This window comes from Passer domesticus, chromosome 2 (assembly GCF_036417665.1).
Source record: "Passer domesticus isolate bPasDom1 chromosome 2, bPasDom1.hap1, whole genome shotgun sequence".
Classification (NCBI taxonomy): domain Eukaryota; kingdom Metazoa; phylum Chordata; class Aves; order Passeriformes; family Passeridae; genus Passer; species Passer domesticus.
This window is the reverse complement of record NC_087475.1, coordinates 3,872,124-3,887,380: the sequence shown is the minus strand read 5'-3', so window position 1 is coordinate 3,887,380 and position 15,257 is coordinate 3,872,124. Positions and strand designations below refer to the sequence as shown.

General features: G+C 45.8%; 1 protein-coding gene and 1 long non-coding RNA gene across 2 annotated transcripts in view; both read left to right on the top strand.

The window, feature by feature from the left end:
- Window positions 1-5,799: 5,799 nt before the first annotated feature.
- The window catches only part of PCP4 (Purkinje cell protein 4), a 48,359-nt gene continuing 38,901 nt past the window's right edge, over window positions 5,800-15,257 (top strand). The window contains exon 1 of the mRNA XM_064406048.1: window positions 5,800-5,907. Within this exon, the coding sequence (XP_064262118.1) occupies window positions 5,899-5,907 (9 nt within the window). The 5' untranslated portion in view covers window positions 5,800-5,898. The remainder of the gene's footprint in view (window positions 5,908-15,257) is intronic.
- Window positions 5,916-11,984, top strand: LOC135291793 (uncharacterized). Its single transcript, XR_010354499.1, has 2 exons — window positions 5,916-6,643; window positions 11,707-11,984. It is a non-coding gene; the product is annotated as an uncharacterized LOC135291793 (long non-coding RNA).

Genomic DNA, 15,257 nt, shown 5'->3' with positions numbered 1-15,257 from the left:
CCTGCACAGTAGAGGCATTTTTGTGCCCTCTGAGAAAATGAGGAATCCCAACATGCATTTTCATGAGGGAAGAGCAGAGATGAAGTGAGTTCATACTTGTTTCCTCTTTTGGCAGCCACTAACTATGCATCACTTGACCTGGTGACTTTAGCTTCCTTTTACTGGAATATGTTATGTGTAATTACTGTCAACACGGCAATAAAAAGGTTTCTGGATGAAGTGGAAAGAAAGGGTTTGGATGTCTCAACTTGATTATTCTTTTCCCTGTAAAAAGTCTGGCAAATTTTGGGACTGCTACGACACAAAGATCAGAGGTTGTTTTGGGGGCTGTGCTCTGTCTAGAAGATGAAAGACAAATAGGAGAGAAGCTCTTCTGAACCTCAGCTTTTTGCTGGTTTTCAGAGACCAAGAAAAATAATAATCCAGCAGCTCCCCCAGTCCTAGCAGCACTGCTGGGTGGTGCTTGGTGGATGGAGTCTCCTTTTTGGCCAAACCAGTTCTCTGCAGCTCGGGTAGGAGAAAAGGATGGGATCCCTAAGATCCTCCCAGGGGTTAATACTGATAGGAATGTTACCTCAGCCCTTTTGAAGCTGGGAGTCTTCTAAATCCATTATCTGAACAAGGGTTTATGGAAGAGACTCCCTGAGAATTTGCCCTTAACCTCCCCAAACTCACTGAAGTAATGTAAGGGAACAAATCTACTTAAAACTTCCTTATCTCTCCACATCACAAGTTATAATTGTGGATCTTCTAAATCACATTAATTCCTTTGCCTGTACAGAGATTGAAAATTGTTAAGTGGTAATTATGATGTCTTTTTACCTTCTAATTAAGAGGGGAACTGCCACAGGTAAGCACCAGGTAACATCTGAATGCTCCACATCTTCACATCTCTGCAGAGCTGAGCCAGTCAAGGACTCAAACCCCAGAACATTCTTCAGGCTTTCAAAAGTTTAGGGAGCTTGGCTTAAACTGAGAATGGCTTTCTTTACAAGCCTGTCCAAGTTAAGGACACAGCTCTGAATTAAATCCGTCAAAACTCTTTGGCCAGACAGAAGAATTGACACATATATTTGGGTGATTGGTTTTGGGGCTGTATTTTTTTAGGATGGAAAATGACTCACACTCTACAGTAAGTCATGTCTTGTAACTCTCCTGAGAAAAGATTCAATTTTTCAAATTATATTTGATATCTTTGTGACAACGACAGCGATAAGATTCTGTTGGAGCCATTGACTCATTCCTCTTGCATGGGAACAAAGGTTAGCTTGTAACAAAGGCCCTCAGGCCCAGATCTTTAAAGGGATTTTGTTGATTAACTACCCACAGCCATTAGCTTCTTAATTAAAAGGTAAGAAGGCATACTAATGGGAGTTCAGCTGTGGAAACTGTCTCTTTAGATTTTTTCTTGGGCAAATTAGCTGATGAGTCTGAGATGACCAGCCATCTATCATCCAGCATCTGAGGTATGTTTGTTCAATCTATTGCTACCAAAGCCTACAATCACAGCATGTTCTCTGTGATTAGAGATCCTCTCCTGCTTTCTAGGATTCAAAAGCATACATCTTTCTGAAACAAAAGCTTTCCATTTGAAATCAACATCCTTAATTTCACCTTCAACACCAACTTTTTTCCCCCCAGGAAGTTTGTGCGAAGTTGTTCCTTCTCTTTAAAAATTCATAGTGTAAGACCAGCAAGAGGCAGAGGTTTCACTTCACTGTACCAATTTCAAATGCTGGGAAACTTCAGTTTTTGCAGTCACAGTCAAAATTCAAATATATTCTACCAAGCAGAGCAGTTCTGCTCTGATGGAATTTGGAATGCTGTTCAAGGCACAGCCGTATTTTCATTTTGATCTTTTTTGATTTGATTTGATGTGAATCAAATTTTGACTGAAAAATACAGCAGCCTGAGGAGAGATCTTCCCCTGCACTCTGTGGTACCTCCGGAAAGGAGTTTGGTGCCAGGTGAGGGTCAGGCTCTGCTCCCAGGTGACAAGTGACAGGATAACAGGAACTGGCCTCAGGCTGTGCCAGGGGAGGCTCAGGTTGCACATCAGGAGGATTTTTTTTCTGGAAAGGGTGGTCGGACCCTGGAAGGGGCTGCCCAGCGAGGTCTGGACTCCCCATCCCTGGAGGTGTCCAAGGAAGGCCTGGACATGGCCCTCAGTGCTCTGGGCTGGGTGACAAGATGGGCATTGGGCACAGCTGGGACTTGATGGTCTTGGAGATCTTTTCCAGCTGAAGGATTCTGTGATTCTGTCTCTTCTGGAGCAATTCTGTGCTTGTGATCAAACCACTTGGCAGACACCTTCAGTGGTGGGATCGAAAGCAAAGCAAGACTGTGCAGTTGTGTGTTGCTGTCAGTGACAAACACTGGGCACACGATCTGCTCTCTCCTGGCACAAATACAGCACCAGAGGGGCATCTCTCCTCTGAGGGAAGGATGAGAAAGTTGGGGCTGTTCAGCCTGAAGAAAAGACTTTAGAGCTCCTTCCTGGAGGCTCCAAGAGAGCTGGAGAGGGGTTTTTCACATGTACTGACAGGACAAGGGGGAATGGATTCAAACTGACAGGGGGCAGGGATGGGTGGAATATTGGGAAGAAATTCTTCCCTGTGAGGGTGGTGAGGTCCAGGCACAGGTTGCCCAAGTGGTTGTGGACTCCCCACCCCTGGAACTGAAAACTCTTTGGGCCTCTGAGCAACCTGATCTAGTGGAAGATTCCCTGCCCATGGCAGGGTTTGGAACAAGGTGATCTTTAAGGTCCTTCCAGCCCAAATCATTCCAGCACTTTGACACACACTTCTCCAATTATGGATTGCACAGTCTGGCAGAGAAGAGCCATCTTCAGTCCCCTTAAACAGGTGAAGCTCCTTGAAAGCCTGAGAGCCTTTCTGTTCCAACACCCAGCTCAGATTCTCGTCTCTTCTCTCTGCTGAATTTTTCAGGTAAGTGGGAGTAAAAGGCAGTAAAATTGCAGTCATATGCCAGCAGACAAGATTGAACACACACTGAGTGCAGACTTGATGAATAAGAAGGTGGTATTTTAATAGTCAATTTTCAGAATATAATGGCTCTTGAAAATAGATTGCTTAGAATATTTTCTGTACTTAGAAGTGCTACTACTTAGCTGTGCACTTAAGTAAAAGCAGAACTTTGGGACACCTTTGAATTGAGGGATTGCCATGGGTTAGAAAGGCTGACAGGGAAAGGGGTACCTCAAAACTAAAACACGGTGCCATCAGACAGCATAAATGGCAGGGTATAAATAAAACAACTACTGGAGTTACCTTTATTGTAAAAACCTTTTGAAAAGCTCAGGTTGCTGCTGCATTCCCAGAACTTGGGATTTGTCCATTTAAGATGGTTAGAGCCACGATTTGGAGGCATCTGTGCATCTGTGTTTGTGAATTGAAGAGTAATTAAGTTCAGCAGGTCTGCACTGAGAAGTGGGAGAGGCACAGAGCATTTCAGCCCAAAATTCATATCTGGATTGCTCTGGCTGGCTCCAGAAATTTTCTGCAGTTATGACATGCAAAGCTGGGAGGCAGGGAACAAGATTTAGAGGGAGAGAGAGAGAACAGCTGCATCTCTGCAGGTCAAAGGCTTTCCCTGGGAAAGGGGAGCTCTGTGCTCACTCAGGAACCTGTCTGAGGGCAGATCATGCACCTTTTACTGTGTCTGCACGCCACAAAATGTGCAAGTTGGCCTCAGAGCAGAGTCGCTGCTTGGAGGGCACTGTCACACCTCAGCATTGTCCCCTGGAAGAGGCACCAGGCTGGGTGCTGTGTTTCCAGAGTGCCACCTCCCCGACACAGCTCAGCGTGCCCTCCGGGGTGCCTCTCTTGAAACTGTGACCTCCTCCAAACAGAGCAGAAAATAAGAATTTTGCGTGTTCTCCTGCAGCATTTAGTGCAAAGAGCTTTCTCTACTAACCTGCTTCTCGGGGCACACAGCCTGAATTATCACCAGGAGATTTTCTGCTTGGATTTGACACATTTATTTTGAGGGTGAAGAGTGAGACTGATGTGATTCCCCTCAGCGTCAAAGGGACCTGAACAGATTTCCTCTCAGTGGTTTGTGTCCCTTCCCATGAGACTGGGAGCCCTTTGATCAGCAATACCCTGTTAATAATTGATGTTAGCATTGTGCCTTGTATCCATAAGCTGACAGACCAGTGGCACTCCTGTCAGAGCAGGAATACTAATGCAACACACCCACAGCTGCTCTTCACTGGAAAATAGTGTCACATGAAGCACAGCTTCTTCAGGGGCTGAACTTCATCGTTTTTATTCTGGGTCCCCACAGGGCAGCTCCTGAAGCTGCTCATGCAGTGAACTCTTACCATGTTTGTTGCTTGCTTGGGCCACTCACACCAAAACTGGGAAAATTCATGTTAATTTTAAAAAATGCCAGATGCTGGTGGAGGTCCTGGGAATAGTGGTATAATGAAAGAGAAAAAAAATGCATTCAGTACCTCAGATTTCCTGTTTTGTTTCCAGAAAGGGTAAATTTTATTTTCTCCTCCTTTTCTGGCCAACACACTTGTAGAAGCCCTTATTATTTTTCACATCCCTTGCCAAATTCAGCTCCAATTCTGCTTCAGCTGTCCTGATCCCATATTTGGCCAGCATCCCTGAAATATTCCCAGGATACACACCCCTGGTTCCACTGCCTGTGGAGGCTCCTCATCCTCAGGTGAAGGAGCCCGGCCCCTCCTGCCTCTCCAGCTCCAAGGGAAAAATGGGATTTCTCATCAAATTTATTTCCATGCCTCTATTAATTCTGGCCCTGAAGACAGATGTTGGCGAAGAGATGAGGCTGCTGCAAGGTAGTCCCTGGAAGTGGGAGAGCTTGTCAAGCTTTTTGGGCTCTCCAACATAATACTTTAACTTTTTTTTATTGATTTGAGAAAAAAATTTGAGGGAGTTAAGTGCATTCCCAGAGCTAATTGAACCTATATATCTTCACAGATACGTGAGTCAGAGCATCTGAGCGTGCATTGCCAAATATAGCGATTGTGCTCCATCAAAAGACGGATGCTGGAGCACAACAGCACACATCCCAAAGCCTTGCTTTAATTAACCATTCAGAGAAATGATAGAAAGGGCTGTTTTCCGTGTATCTGTGGAAGAAATGCTGTTTTAACAGGAATGGCAGCAAGACTGATGAGACAGAGAGGAAAGGCAGTGGGGAGCAGAGCAGCGATTCTCCGCCTGGTTTATAGGATCGCAGGACATTAAAGGGGTTAGGAGAGGATCTTAAAGATCAGCTCGCCCCAAGCCCTCTGCCATGGGACACCTTCCACCATTCCAGGCTGGCTTCGAGCACTGCCAGGCTTGAGGCATCCACAACCTCCCAGGCAAGCCTGTTCCAGTGCCTCACCGTAAAAAAAAAAAAAAAACAAAAAAAAACCAAAAAAAAAACCCCAAACCCCAAAACGTTTCTCATTTAATTTATTCATCCGCTCTGCCGCAATAATTCCCCATTGCCTCCAGCACACCTGGAGTGCGTCTCTCCCCTGTGGGGATGCCCTGAAGCCACCCGAGTGGCGGGCATGGTGCCGGACACTCGGGGAAGTGCGGGGGAAAGGAGAAAAAGAAGAAAATGAGGAAAAGGAAGAAGAAAAAGAAGAAAAAAAGAGAGGAGTATGAGGAGGAGGAGGACGCGGGCAGCGCTCCCGGCCGTGAGGGCTCCAAGGCGCCGCCAGGGGGCGCCGCGCGCTCTCGGGAAGCGGCGAGCGCGGCGATTGGGTGGGGCCCGCGCGCGCGCGGCGCTGATTGGCCGGCGCGGGCCGGGCCGGGCGCGCGGCGCCGCTTCTTAACGCGCGTCGCGGGGCGGCGGGAGCGCTGAGCGCCGGCGGGGCCGCTGCCACTGTCACCGCGCCACTGCCGCGACATGAGCGAGGTGAGCCGGGCTGGGCGGGACGGCACGGAGCAGAACCGGGGGTCGGTGTCACCTCGGGGAGGGAGAGGCGCGTCCCGGGCTGGGAACGCTGCGGGGCTCCCGGTTTCCTTTTAAACGCGTCCCCGCAGGTGCGTGCCTTGCCTGCGGAGCGCAAGGCAAGGCGCGGGTTTTGCTCTCTGAAGGACCAGGCACGCCGGTGGAGAATCTTAATTAAAAATCCGCGATAATTATCTCGTACCTGCCTTATCCTTTCCGTAGGAAGGAGGGTTTGGTTAAGTTGTGGGAAAGTTGCCTGGTAGAGCTCATGGAAAAAGCCGCTCTGGTTTTGGTTGGGTGCTGCTGTAAACTTTGGAAGTAGCGTCCTGAGAAGGATTGCAATCGAGGCGAAAAAATGTAAATAGTGCCAAACATGTGCGGATCACTTGTCCCCCTGTAAATAAATAAGCTGAAATTTTGCACTTGTGGGGTTTTTGCCTGCCTTTTTCTTTTTTTTTTCCTCTCTCTCTGCAGTGGAAAAGTTCAGACTAGAATTTTTTTTAGTTAAATGTACTGTTCGACTCCTTAGGCTCAGCTGAGAGCTCCCACATTCTCCATCTCATTCTCATTCTTTGGGAATCAGCAGCGGTACCTGTAACCCAGCACCTATTTTTGGAGGCTGTTTGTTACAAAACACCTGCTACTCCATTAACAAATGGGATTTTCCTTTTTTTAGAAGCAGAATTGAGAGTGACACGGGGTAAGCTGTGACTCTTTGCTGTGCAGGTGTTACACTCAGCTGTGGTTTTCCACGAGGTGTAAAGCAGAGATGAAAAGCAGCCTGGTCTGTGGTGCAGGGATTTGTGAGGAGCTGCTCACATTTTGGCTTTCAGGTCATGCCAGGTGGGGAGAGCAGAGGAAATCCTCATCTCTGCTGCCTGCAGGGATCAGGCACAGGGATCTCTTCATGAGAATCCTCTCCTCTGCTGCTGCCTGTATTTCTGTCACCTGGCTGTAGTTCATGTTGGTTTGGGGCTTTTTTTTTCTTTTCTTTTTTCAGCCACTGTGACTTTGCTGCCCGGGCTGGCTGAAGCATGCTGTGAAATGCAGCAGCAATAAAATTTACTTAAAATTTATAATTTTGGGGGAAATCTTATGGAGAGGAGTGATGCTTGGGTGGTGCTGCTGTACCTGCTATAACTGCACGAGGCATTCTTGTCCCAGCTTTGTGCTGGGTTGCATTTGCTCAGTAATTACCTTTCATAATTTGAATTAGACTGATTGCCTTTTGGATTTGAAGAGACACAGTGAAGATGAAGATCCTCCCTGCTACCAGCACAGGGATTCTGTATTCCCAGTGCATTTGTTGGTGCCTGACAGAGCTGTGTTCCTGGCAAACCCCTGGAGCTGGGAGATGTTTCCCTGGTGCAGAGCTGCATCCTGTGCCTGTGCTGAGCACTGCACTCGGTGTCTTCAGTGCTGCTGTCATTCCCCTGACAAAACTGGGGAGTTAATCACTCCCAGCTCCAGTGAAGAAAATTCTCCTTGCTGTCAGCTCTTCCCCAAAAGGCAGAGGAGAGCAACTGCACCACCCCAAACCACCTCACTGCAAAAGATGGTTAAAAAATGAGGCAAAAAAAAAACCCTGAGCAGAAGGGAAGATCTTGAATAACTGTTTGCTGTTGGGGGGATCTCAGTGGTTTTATCTTGCAATGCCACAATTGGAAGCTATTTTTATTTTTGGCTTAGTCTGCTACAAATATTAGTGGACAGGGTGATTGAAGGCTCTAATTGAGCCTCTTTTCAATAGATTATCCCGCATACAGCAGTGTTGGGAGGGTGGGAAGGTGTTTTTTTCTTGCTTTGTTACCAGCTGCCTGGATTTGAGCAGCGCTGGAAATGCAGTCACAGACTTCTGGAAAGAGCTTTCATCTCCCCGAGTTATTTACTGACACTTTGCATGAATTCTCATTTTACTGCTTCAAGCAAAATTAACTTCTTTCCTGTTTATGGGCCGTGATTGGGGTGATTTATGAGTGTGCTGAGGGACTTCAACAGGTTGTGCAGAGCACCTGTGGCTGCTCCTGGATCCCTGGAAGTGCTCAAGGAGAGGTTGGATGTGGCTCTGAGCAACCTGGGATAGTGGGAGGTGTCCCTGCCCATGGCGAGGGGTGGAACCAGATCTTTAAAGTCCCTTCTAACCCAAACCATTCTGTGATCACCAATCTCCTGGAAGAAAAAGCTTAAAAGGAAGCAGTTATTCATCTGACTATAGCACTTTTCTATTTTCTCACAGCTATCTTATATTTTTTCAGGAAGGATAAGGACCTTTTCTGCAGGAAGACCATTACATTCCTTTCTCTGCAGTATTTGAAAATGTGTTTAATGAGTTCCTTCTGCTGGGCAGAAGTCTGGCCCTATAAGTAGTCAGTGGGATGTGAGGTGTAAGAGCTGACTTAGTGGCTTTGCAAATTGTCATTTATGCTTCCTGCTGCCTGGTTTAGTGGCAGACATGTCCTTTAGCTGTATGGGAATTCCTTGGGAATGTCAGTGTACACTGAAATGCGTTTTTAGCTGTGAAAGTCTGTCCTCACATAACTGGGGAGCCTTTTCTGTAGGTCTGTGGCTGTTCTCTGTTGTTTTTAATGAGCCTAGAGAGGAGAGCTGGGCTGAAAAGTATCAGCTGCTGTCAGTGAGCAGCCATGAGAGGCAGCCTGGCTTCCATTAAAGATCTCCAGTCACACAGGCTGGACTGGAGGAAGAGATCTTGGTTATTGTGCCCACAAACCAGTGCCAAACCTGTATTCACAGTCAGCACTTGTACCAGTGAGCCTCTAGACTCACATCTGGCATAAACTCGATTCACCACAGGGAATCCTGTCATCTGGTCAGTCATTTAACTACCCTGACGTGTTGCAGATGATGTTGGGTCGTGGTATTCCCCTGCCACGAGGCTTCACAAGAAGCATTCAATCACACAGACGTTTTTGTGATGATCACTCCTGCCTTCTGTGTGGAATGTTTGTGGCTGTCATCAGGAATCAGCTCTGGGCTTAGGAAGGAGAGCACTTAAACAATGTGGTGTTACCGCCCTGGGTGCTGCTCCAGTGGCTCAGGGATCACAGAATGAGGTTGGAAGAGACCTCCAAGATCATCAAGTCCAACCTATGTCCTAACACCTCAACTCAGAGTCTAGAGTGTAGCACCAAGTGCCATGTCCAGCCTTTTTTTAAACATATCTAGAGATGGTGATTCTACCACCTCCCTGGGAAGAGCATTCCAGTATTTTATTATTCATTTGGTGAAAAACTTTTTCCTAATATCCAACCTGTACCTTCCCTGACGTAGCTGAGACTGTGTCCTCTGGTTCTGTCAGTGCTGCCTGGTGGAAGAGACCGACCCCACCTGTCTGCAGCCTCCCTTCAGGGATTTGTAGAGAGCAATAAGGTCACCTCTGAGCCTCCTCCAGGCTAAACACCCCCAGCTCCTTCAAATGTTCCTCACAGTGCTTGTGTTCCAAGCCCCTCACCAGCCTTGTTGCCCTCCTCTGGACACGTTCCAGCATCTCAATGTCCTTCCCAAACTGAGGGCCCCAGAGCTGGACACAGCACTCAAGATGTGATCTCACCAGTGCTGAGTACAGGGGAGGAATGACCTCCCTGCTCCTGATGCCATTGGCCTTCTTGGCCACCAAGGCACATTGCTGGCTCATGTTTGATGAGGAGTCTCCAGCAGAGATTGCCTCGGATGCATTTATTTCCTTTTGATTTTAAAGGGTCAGAGTGGTGTTGCTGGTGTAGGGGACAAGATCAGTTTTAATACATGTTATTTAGATGTGTGCCTTTAGGAGAGCCATTTGGGAAATCACTTTTTGATTGCCTGAGGCACCTATGATTGAAGAACATGCACTGAAGAGCCTTGTGCAACGTGAGTGAAGTGCAGCCCTGATTGCCAGGGTGCTGATGTGCACCCCTTGAGTGGTGTGTACTTTGAGCCAGCAGCCTTTTATATTTGAGAATCAGCCTGGTTGCCAGACAGCAGCAAGAATATTCTGGCTTTCCTTTGGAAACAGGTGTCAAGCAACCAGGCACATGAAATTCAGAGAGCTGTTGGGGTCTGACTCTCTTAGTTGAGAAGGTGAAGAGCTTGGGACTTGGTCTTTGCATAAATGCAGAATTTTTGGTCAGGCTTTGAAAGCAAAGGACACTAAATTTCTGCTTCTTTGAGCTACACCAGGCTCTTTCCTTTTGTCTTAGGTTGGCTTTAGAATCCTGCAGCCTTTGCTGTGGTGTGCCCACCTTCAGAAGGATCACGGAGGGTGTTTGTGTGTCCTGTGACTGGGAGGTGCAGGGTGTTCCTGGGGGCTGTGCTCATGCAGCTCTGCTCTGCAGCCTGCACAGCTGAATCTTTCCTTTGGAGCTCCACCCTCACTAGGTGTCCAAGCAAAGATGCAGGCTGACATAGGATAACCCTGGGGTCAGAGATGCTCTTCTGAAAAAGGAGCTTCACCAGTGCCTGAGGTGTGTCTGTAACACACCCATGGCAAGGCAGCCTCTGCTTTCCAACAAGTGATACCCCGTGGTTTGGGCATGTCCCACAGCAGGCAGGCTAGGAGAGAATGTCCTTTTCTTGAGGGAGACCCTGAAACATGTCCCTGTCCCTCTGGACAGGTGTGTTGAGCAGGAGGCTCTTGGAGAAGGACAGGCAATGTGTGAAATGTTAGGTGTAAGTGGAGGTTTTTGGCTGGAACTGTGTCTGCTTCAGGTGGTTAAAGATAAAACTGCGGTTCTCTCTGCGTTGTTCTTCTAAATTTCCTTGAAACCATTCCATTGAAATGGTATTTAGCATCTTGGAACCACATGAATACAAGGGAGGGTTATACACCCATAATCCTGATTATGGCACTAAATCAGAGAACTGCATTTTGTAAGGGAAGAACACACCATATTTGTGTAGAGGAGCTCCTGTTCTCTGCTCTGGTGTTTCCAGTCCTGGTGGGATGTCTTGGAGGAGCCCTTCTGGTTGCATTTTTCAGATATTGCCACAATTGTTAATGATTTTCCTTATACCCACAGTAGGTACAAAAACTGTGCAGCTCTAAAAACCCCAGCAAGAACATGGCAGAGAGGAGGAGGAAATTCTGCAGCTGTTACAGGATGGGGGTGGGATCGATAAGCACATGAACATCAGTTTTTAATTTTAACTCACATCTATTTATTAGCTGAGTGGTAAATTGCAGCTCAAAAGAGGAGGAAGAAGGGAGAACAATAAGTTTTACATCTGTCACTTTGCCTACTCTTTCCATCAGTGTGGTTTCAGTGGGATCAAGCATCTTCTAAAATAGCACTTAGAAGTGATGTTGGAAATTGATCTTAATTTGATGACACTGGCAGAAGCTCACGGGTTTTCTTGCCATGTATAGAATGCCAACAGATTCAGGCAACACACTAAAAAAGGACATTTAGATTTAATAGTGTGCTTTGATATCATGTTTCCTTGTAAAAGAGTAACTTATTCCAACCTTCATGCTGCAGGACTTGACAGTACAATATAATTTCAGGTTGCAGAGGAATATTAGTTTCCAGTCCAATATCCCTAAATTTGTAATGAATTGGCAAGCTTATAGGAGTCATCATCCAACAGTTATTACATTATCTAGATCATGCTAGTGATGAAATGTGGTGTAAAGTAGCAGTTAACTTCAGCACGAATGGCATTTCCATTAAAGATTTCTGGTTTTTTTTGTTGTAGTGTTTTGGGGTTTTTTTTAAGTTGAATAAAATATTTGATTTCCAAACTGCCATTTGCTCTTGTCTGTCTCAGTTTTTTGTAGGAATGCCTTGGAAAATGTGTTTGCATGTTTTGCCTCTAACTCTGCTATGGAAGAGCTTGTAACAGAGTGGGAAAAACACTGGGTTTGTCAATCCTGAGCCACCCCACTGGCTGAAGAGGATGGGGGAAAGCAATTCCTTCCTTCAGCCTCTCACTTGGCAACAGAACCTTAAATTCCCTGATCCATGTGCCACGTTCTCTGCAAGCCACAGGATCATCTTGTGAAGATAAACATGCATTTCCCCTCTTCTGTTTCTTCAGTTGTTTGGGTACTGGGTTTCTAAATTAAAAAAAAAAAAGGGTAGATACCTATAAACTAGATCAAATCATAAATAATCCCTCTTTGACTTTGTCTTCTAATTTAGAAAACCAATCTCTAGTTCTCTTATAAAAAAGAGGTGGGAGACAGACTATAAACATTAGTCTTGTTAGGAAAATAAATGGCAAGCAACTGCAAAAGAAATCGGTTGTGAAACATTATAAATGGCAGGATTTGGGGTCACAGTTTATCCCACTCTCCATGTCTGCTTCCTCTAAGTCTACTTAGAGGTAAATTGGGCAAGTGTCACACAGAGCTGGTCTTTGGCTGGTGCTGTCTCACCTCATCAGTTCATAGCAAGAAGGATAAAGCCTTATTTATGCACTAACATGGAATTTGGAGGGAGAAGCACAAGTTTAGTCAGAGAAGAAATGAAAATTGTCTGCCTACATGACTTGAATATTAGTTACAGCTGAACTGTGTTTCCTCTTAAAGAAAAAAGTATTACTTTATAGACACTGAATGTTCTTGCATTCTCACCTTAGTCTGGAGTGCAGGAAACATGACCTTAACCAGTGGTGTAGCTGACACTGAGAGTGCTGTAACAGTAGACAGAATGATGTTAGCTCTTTTGTGAGAGATGAAAGTAAAAAAACAAAAGGAAGAAGAAGAAAGTAAAAAAACTTGCAAAATCTGGTGTCCTTCTATCTGACCTTGGAGACCTCAGAGATCCCTGGGCTCAGACAAGGAGCTGTGAGAAGGGTGTTACCAGGTAGGAGGCATCAGGTCTTGGAAACACAGACTCTAGCTCTGCTAAAAAGCTTGGAGGTGTGCATTTAATATCTTTAACATGGAGTCTGAGTGTCCAAATGCCTCACAGAAAGGTCTGAGCTGCTTTGTCACCAGCCTTACCTGGTGTTTCTTGGCTGGAAGTTGGATTCCTGGTGGGTTGTGGGGCCACAGCTACTGAATGGTGCCAGCAGAAGTGGAAATCTGTAGCAGTAGAACCAGAGAAACCTCAAATGTGATTAATTTATGATGGTTTAAACTTGGAAGGAGGGAGCAGGGCTGTGGAGGTTCACTGCACAACAGGAGTCTCCTAAAAGGGATCCCTTTGGGATCCTGGCTGGCTGCACACACCGGTGTGGATGGATTTGTAGGGATTTCTGGTGCACCTTTTTTGGGAATGGTGGAGCCCAGTTCAGAAATGCCCAAGCCAGGGCTGACCCTGGAAATGGGACAGATCCATGTCCTGCTAAATCAGGTTGACAAGAGTTCACAGGCTCTTCTGGAGTGAATCGGGGTGGAAAAAAATCTTCAAAGAAGACTTGGGGTCTGCACATCTTCAAAATCCCTGGGCAGAGTGTTGGGAAGCTGGCAGCACCTACTGCTAATAGCTGGGGATGGTTTTGCATCTCCATGTGTCCACTGTGACCAACAAATCAGCCTGGTGACCCAGCAGGTACCATGATCCCAACAGCCTTTTCCCAAAGTGCAAGTGTGTAACAGCAGATGAAGCAAAAATTAATAGAGCTGAGGACATAAGTGATTTCGTGAGGATTTTGAGGATATTGGGCCTTTTCCTAGTGACACTCAGGACATGAAGACCAGTGGTTTGTGAGGATGGTTTTCACAAAGATCATAGCATTTTCCCATGAAATGTTTGCCTCACCAGGCAGTAGGTTGAGGGTGGTTTGCCAGGTGAGTATCAGGGTGCAATGCCTAGATAAATATGAAAACACATTTTAAAAGGCTAAAGTCCAAGTTTAGGTGAGAGGTATAGAGGCAGAAAAATAATCCTTATAAAAATCACAAATGTGTTTTCCATTTGACTTTTAGTGATTATCATTCTCTAGCCTTAATGTTCCAAGAAGTGGGGTTCTTTTTTCTCTTGGGGATCTTTCTTTCTCTTTTTCCCTTAGAGGAAAAAAGCTTTTCTTTGCAATAGCCAGCATTAAATTGCTCTTGTATTAAAATACTGAATACTCGGCATGTTGACTGTAAAGCACATAATTTTAACATTAATGGAAATGCTCTGAATAATGACTTTTATTTGAACTTTTTACTGTAGTGTTCCAGGAGGAAATCTGAACGACATGGAAATCTGTTTCTTGGAATTCCCAAAGAGTACTTATAAAATGTGAGGTCGAGGGAGGCAGAAGATAAACTGCCAGAAATTAGAAGCATTAAGTTGATGGGAAGGAAGGAGGAGGAAGGATGGCTGGGCAGGCAGATGACATGAGGGGGAAAATGAGCCATGTGGCTTCATGGCTGCTTCACACTTATCACTGCTGCAGTCAGAGCTGACAGATACACACCCCTGGAAGAGAGCAAACATATTGTTGGCTTGGCACATTTGAGGGTGCATGTGCCAGCACACATGTGCTGCAGTTTAAGCAGGGCAGCCAAATGCCTAAGGCAGGCCAGCTTGATGCCAATTTTAATTTGCCAGTCAGACTTGGCTAGTTATCACTTCTTTCCTTCGGCATATTTTGCAAGCTACTGGAGAGCACTAACACCCAAAGAAAACTGAATGAACCTCTCAGGATAGATTGCAGGAGATCCTCCCTTTCTCACAGGGCTTTTATTCTGAGTTTTTCTTTGTATTCCTTCCATGGATCAAAAGCTTTGTGCGCTTCCATCCTGGAGTTGGACTTAGGGGATGGATCTGCAGGTGTGGGAACATGGGTAGCAAAGGTCCTACCTTAATATTGTGCATTGCAGAGAACCCAAATTGCAAATTACCTGAATTCTAGCAATAGCTTTTGCAGTCATGTCATGTAAGTCTTTAATAGATGTTTTTGTCTGACTGCAGTGTGTCAGGCAGCACAGCTGGATCTAAATCTGCTTTCTGCATGGAACTTCCAAGGAACATATTTTCTCTCTAGTCACAGGATGAGTATGGGAGACTGTTACCAAAATGCATGACTTTTCTTGTAGGAGCACCAAGGGCCGTTTTTAATGGCATTGCAGGATGTTTTGTCATGTTCATGTGAGAATGAGGTGTAAATGTTTTTTACTTTATTTCATATGCAAGGCACAAAGTGCAGAATGGAGCCTGGTTCATAATGTGAGACTGAAGACAGAGGGAGTGAAAGAGGACTACATGGAGAAACTTGCAAGTTTGCATTGAATTTGAATTGGAAAACACAGTTTATAGAATCACAGAATGGTTTGGTTTGAAAGGACCTTAAAGATCTTTTCATTCCAACCCTGCCATGGGCAGGAACATCTTTCATTGTCCCAGGTTGCTCCAAGCCCTGTCCTGCTTGGCCAGGACACT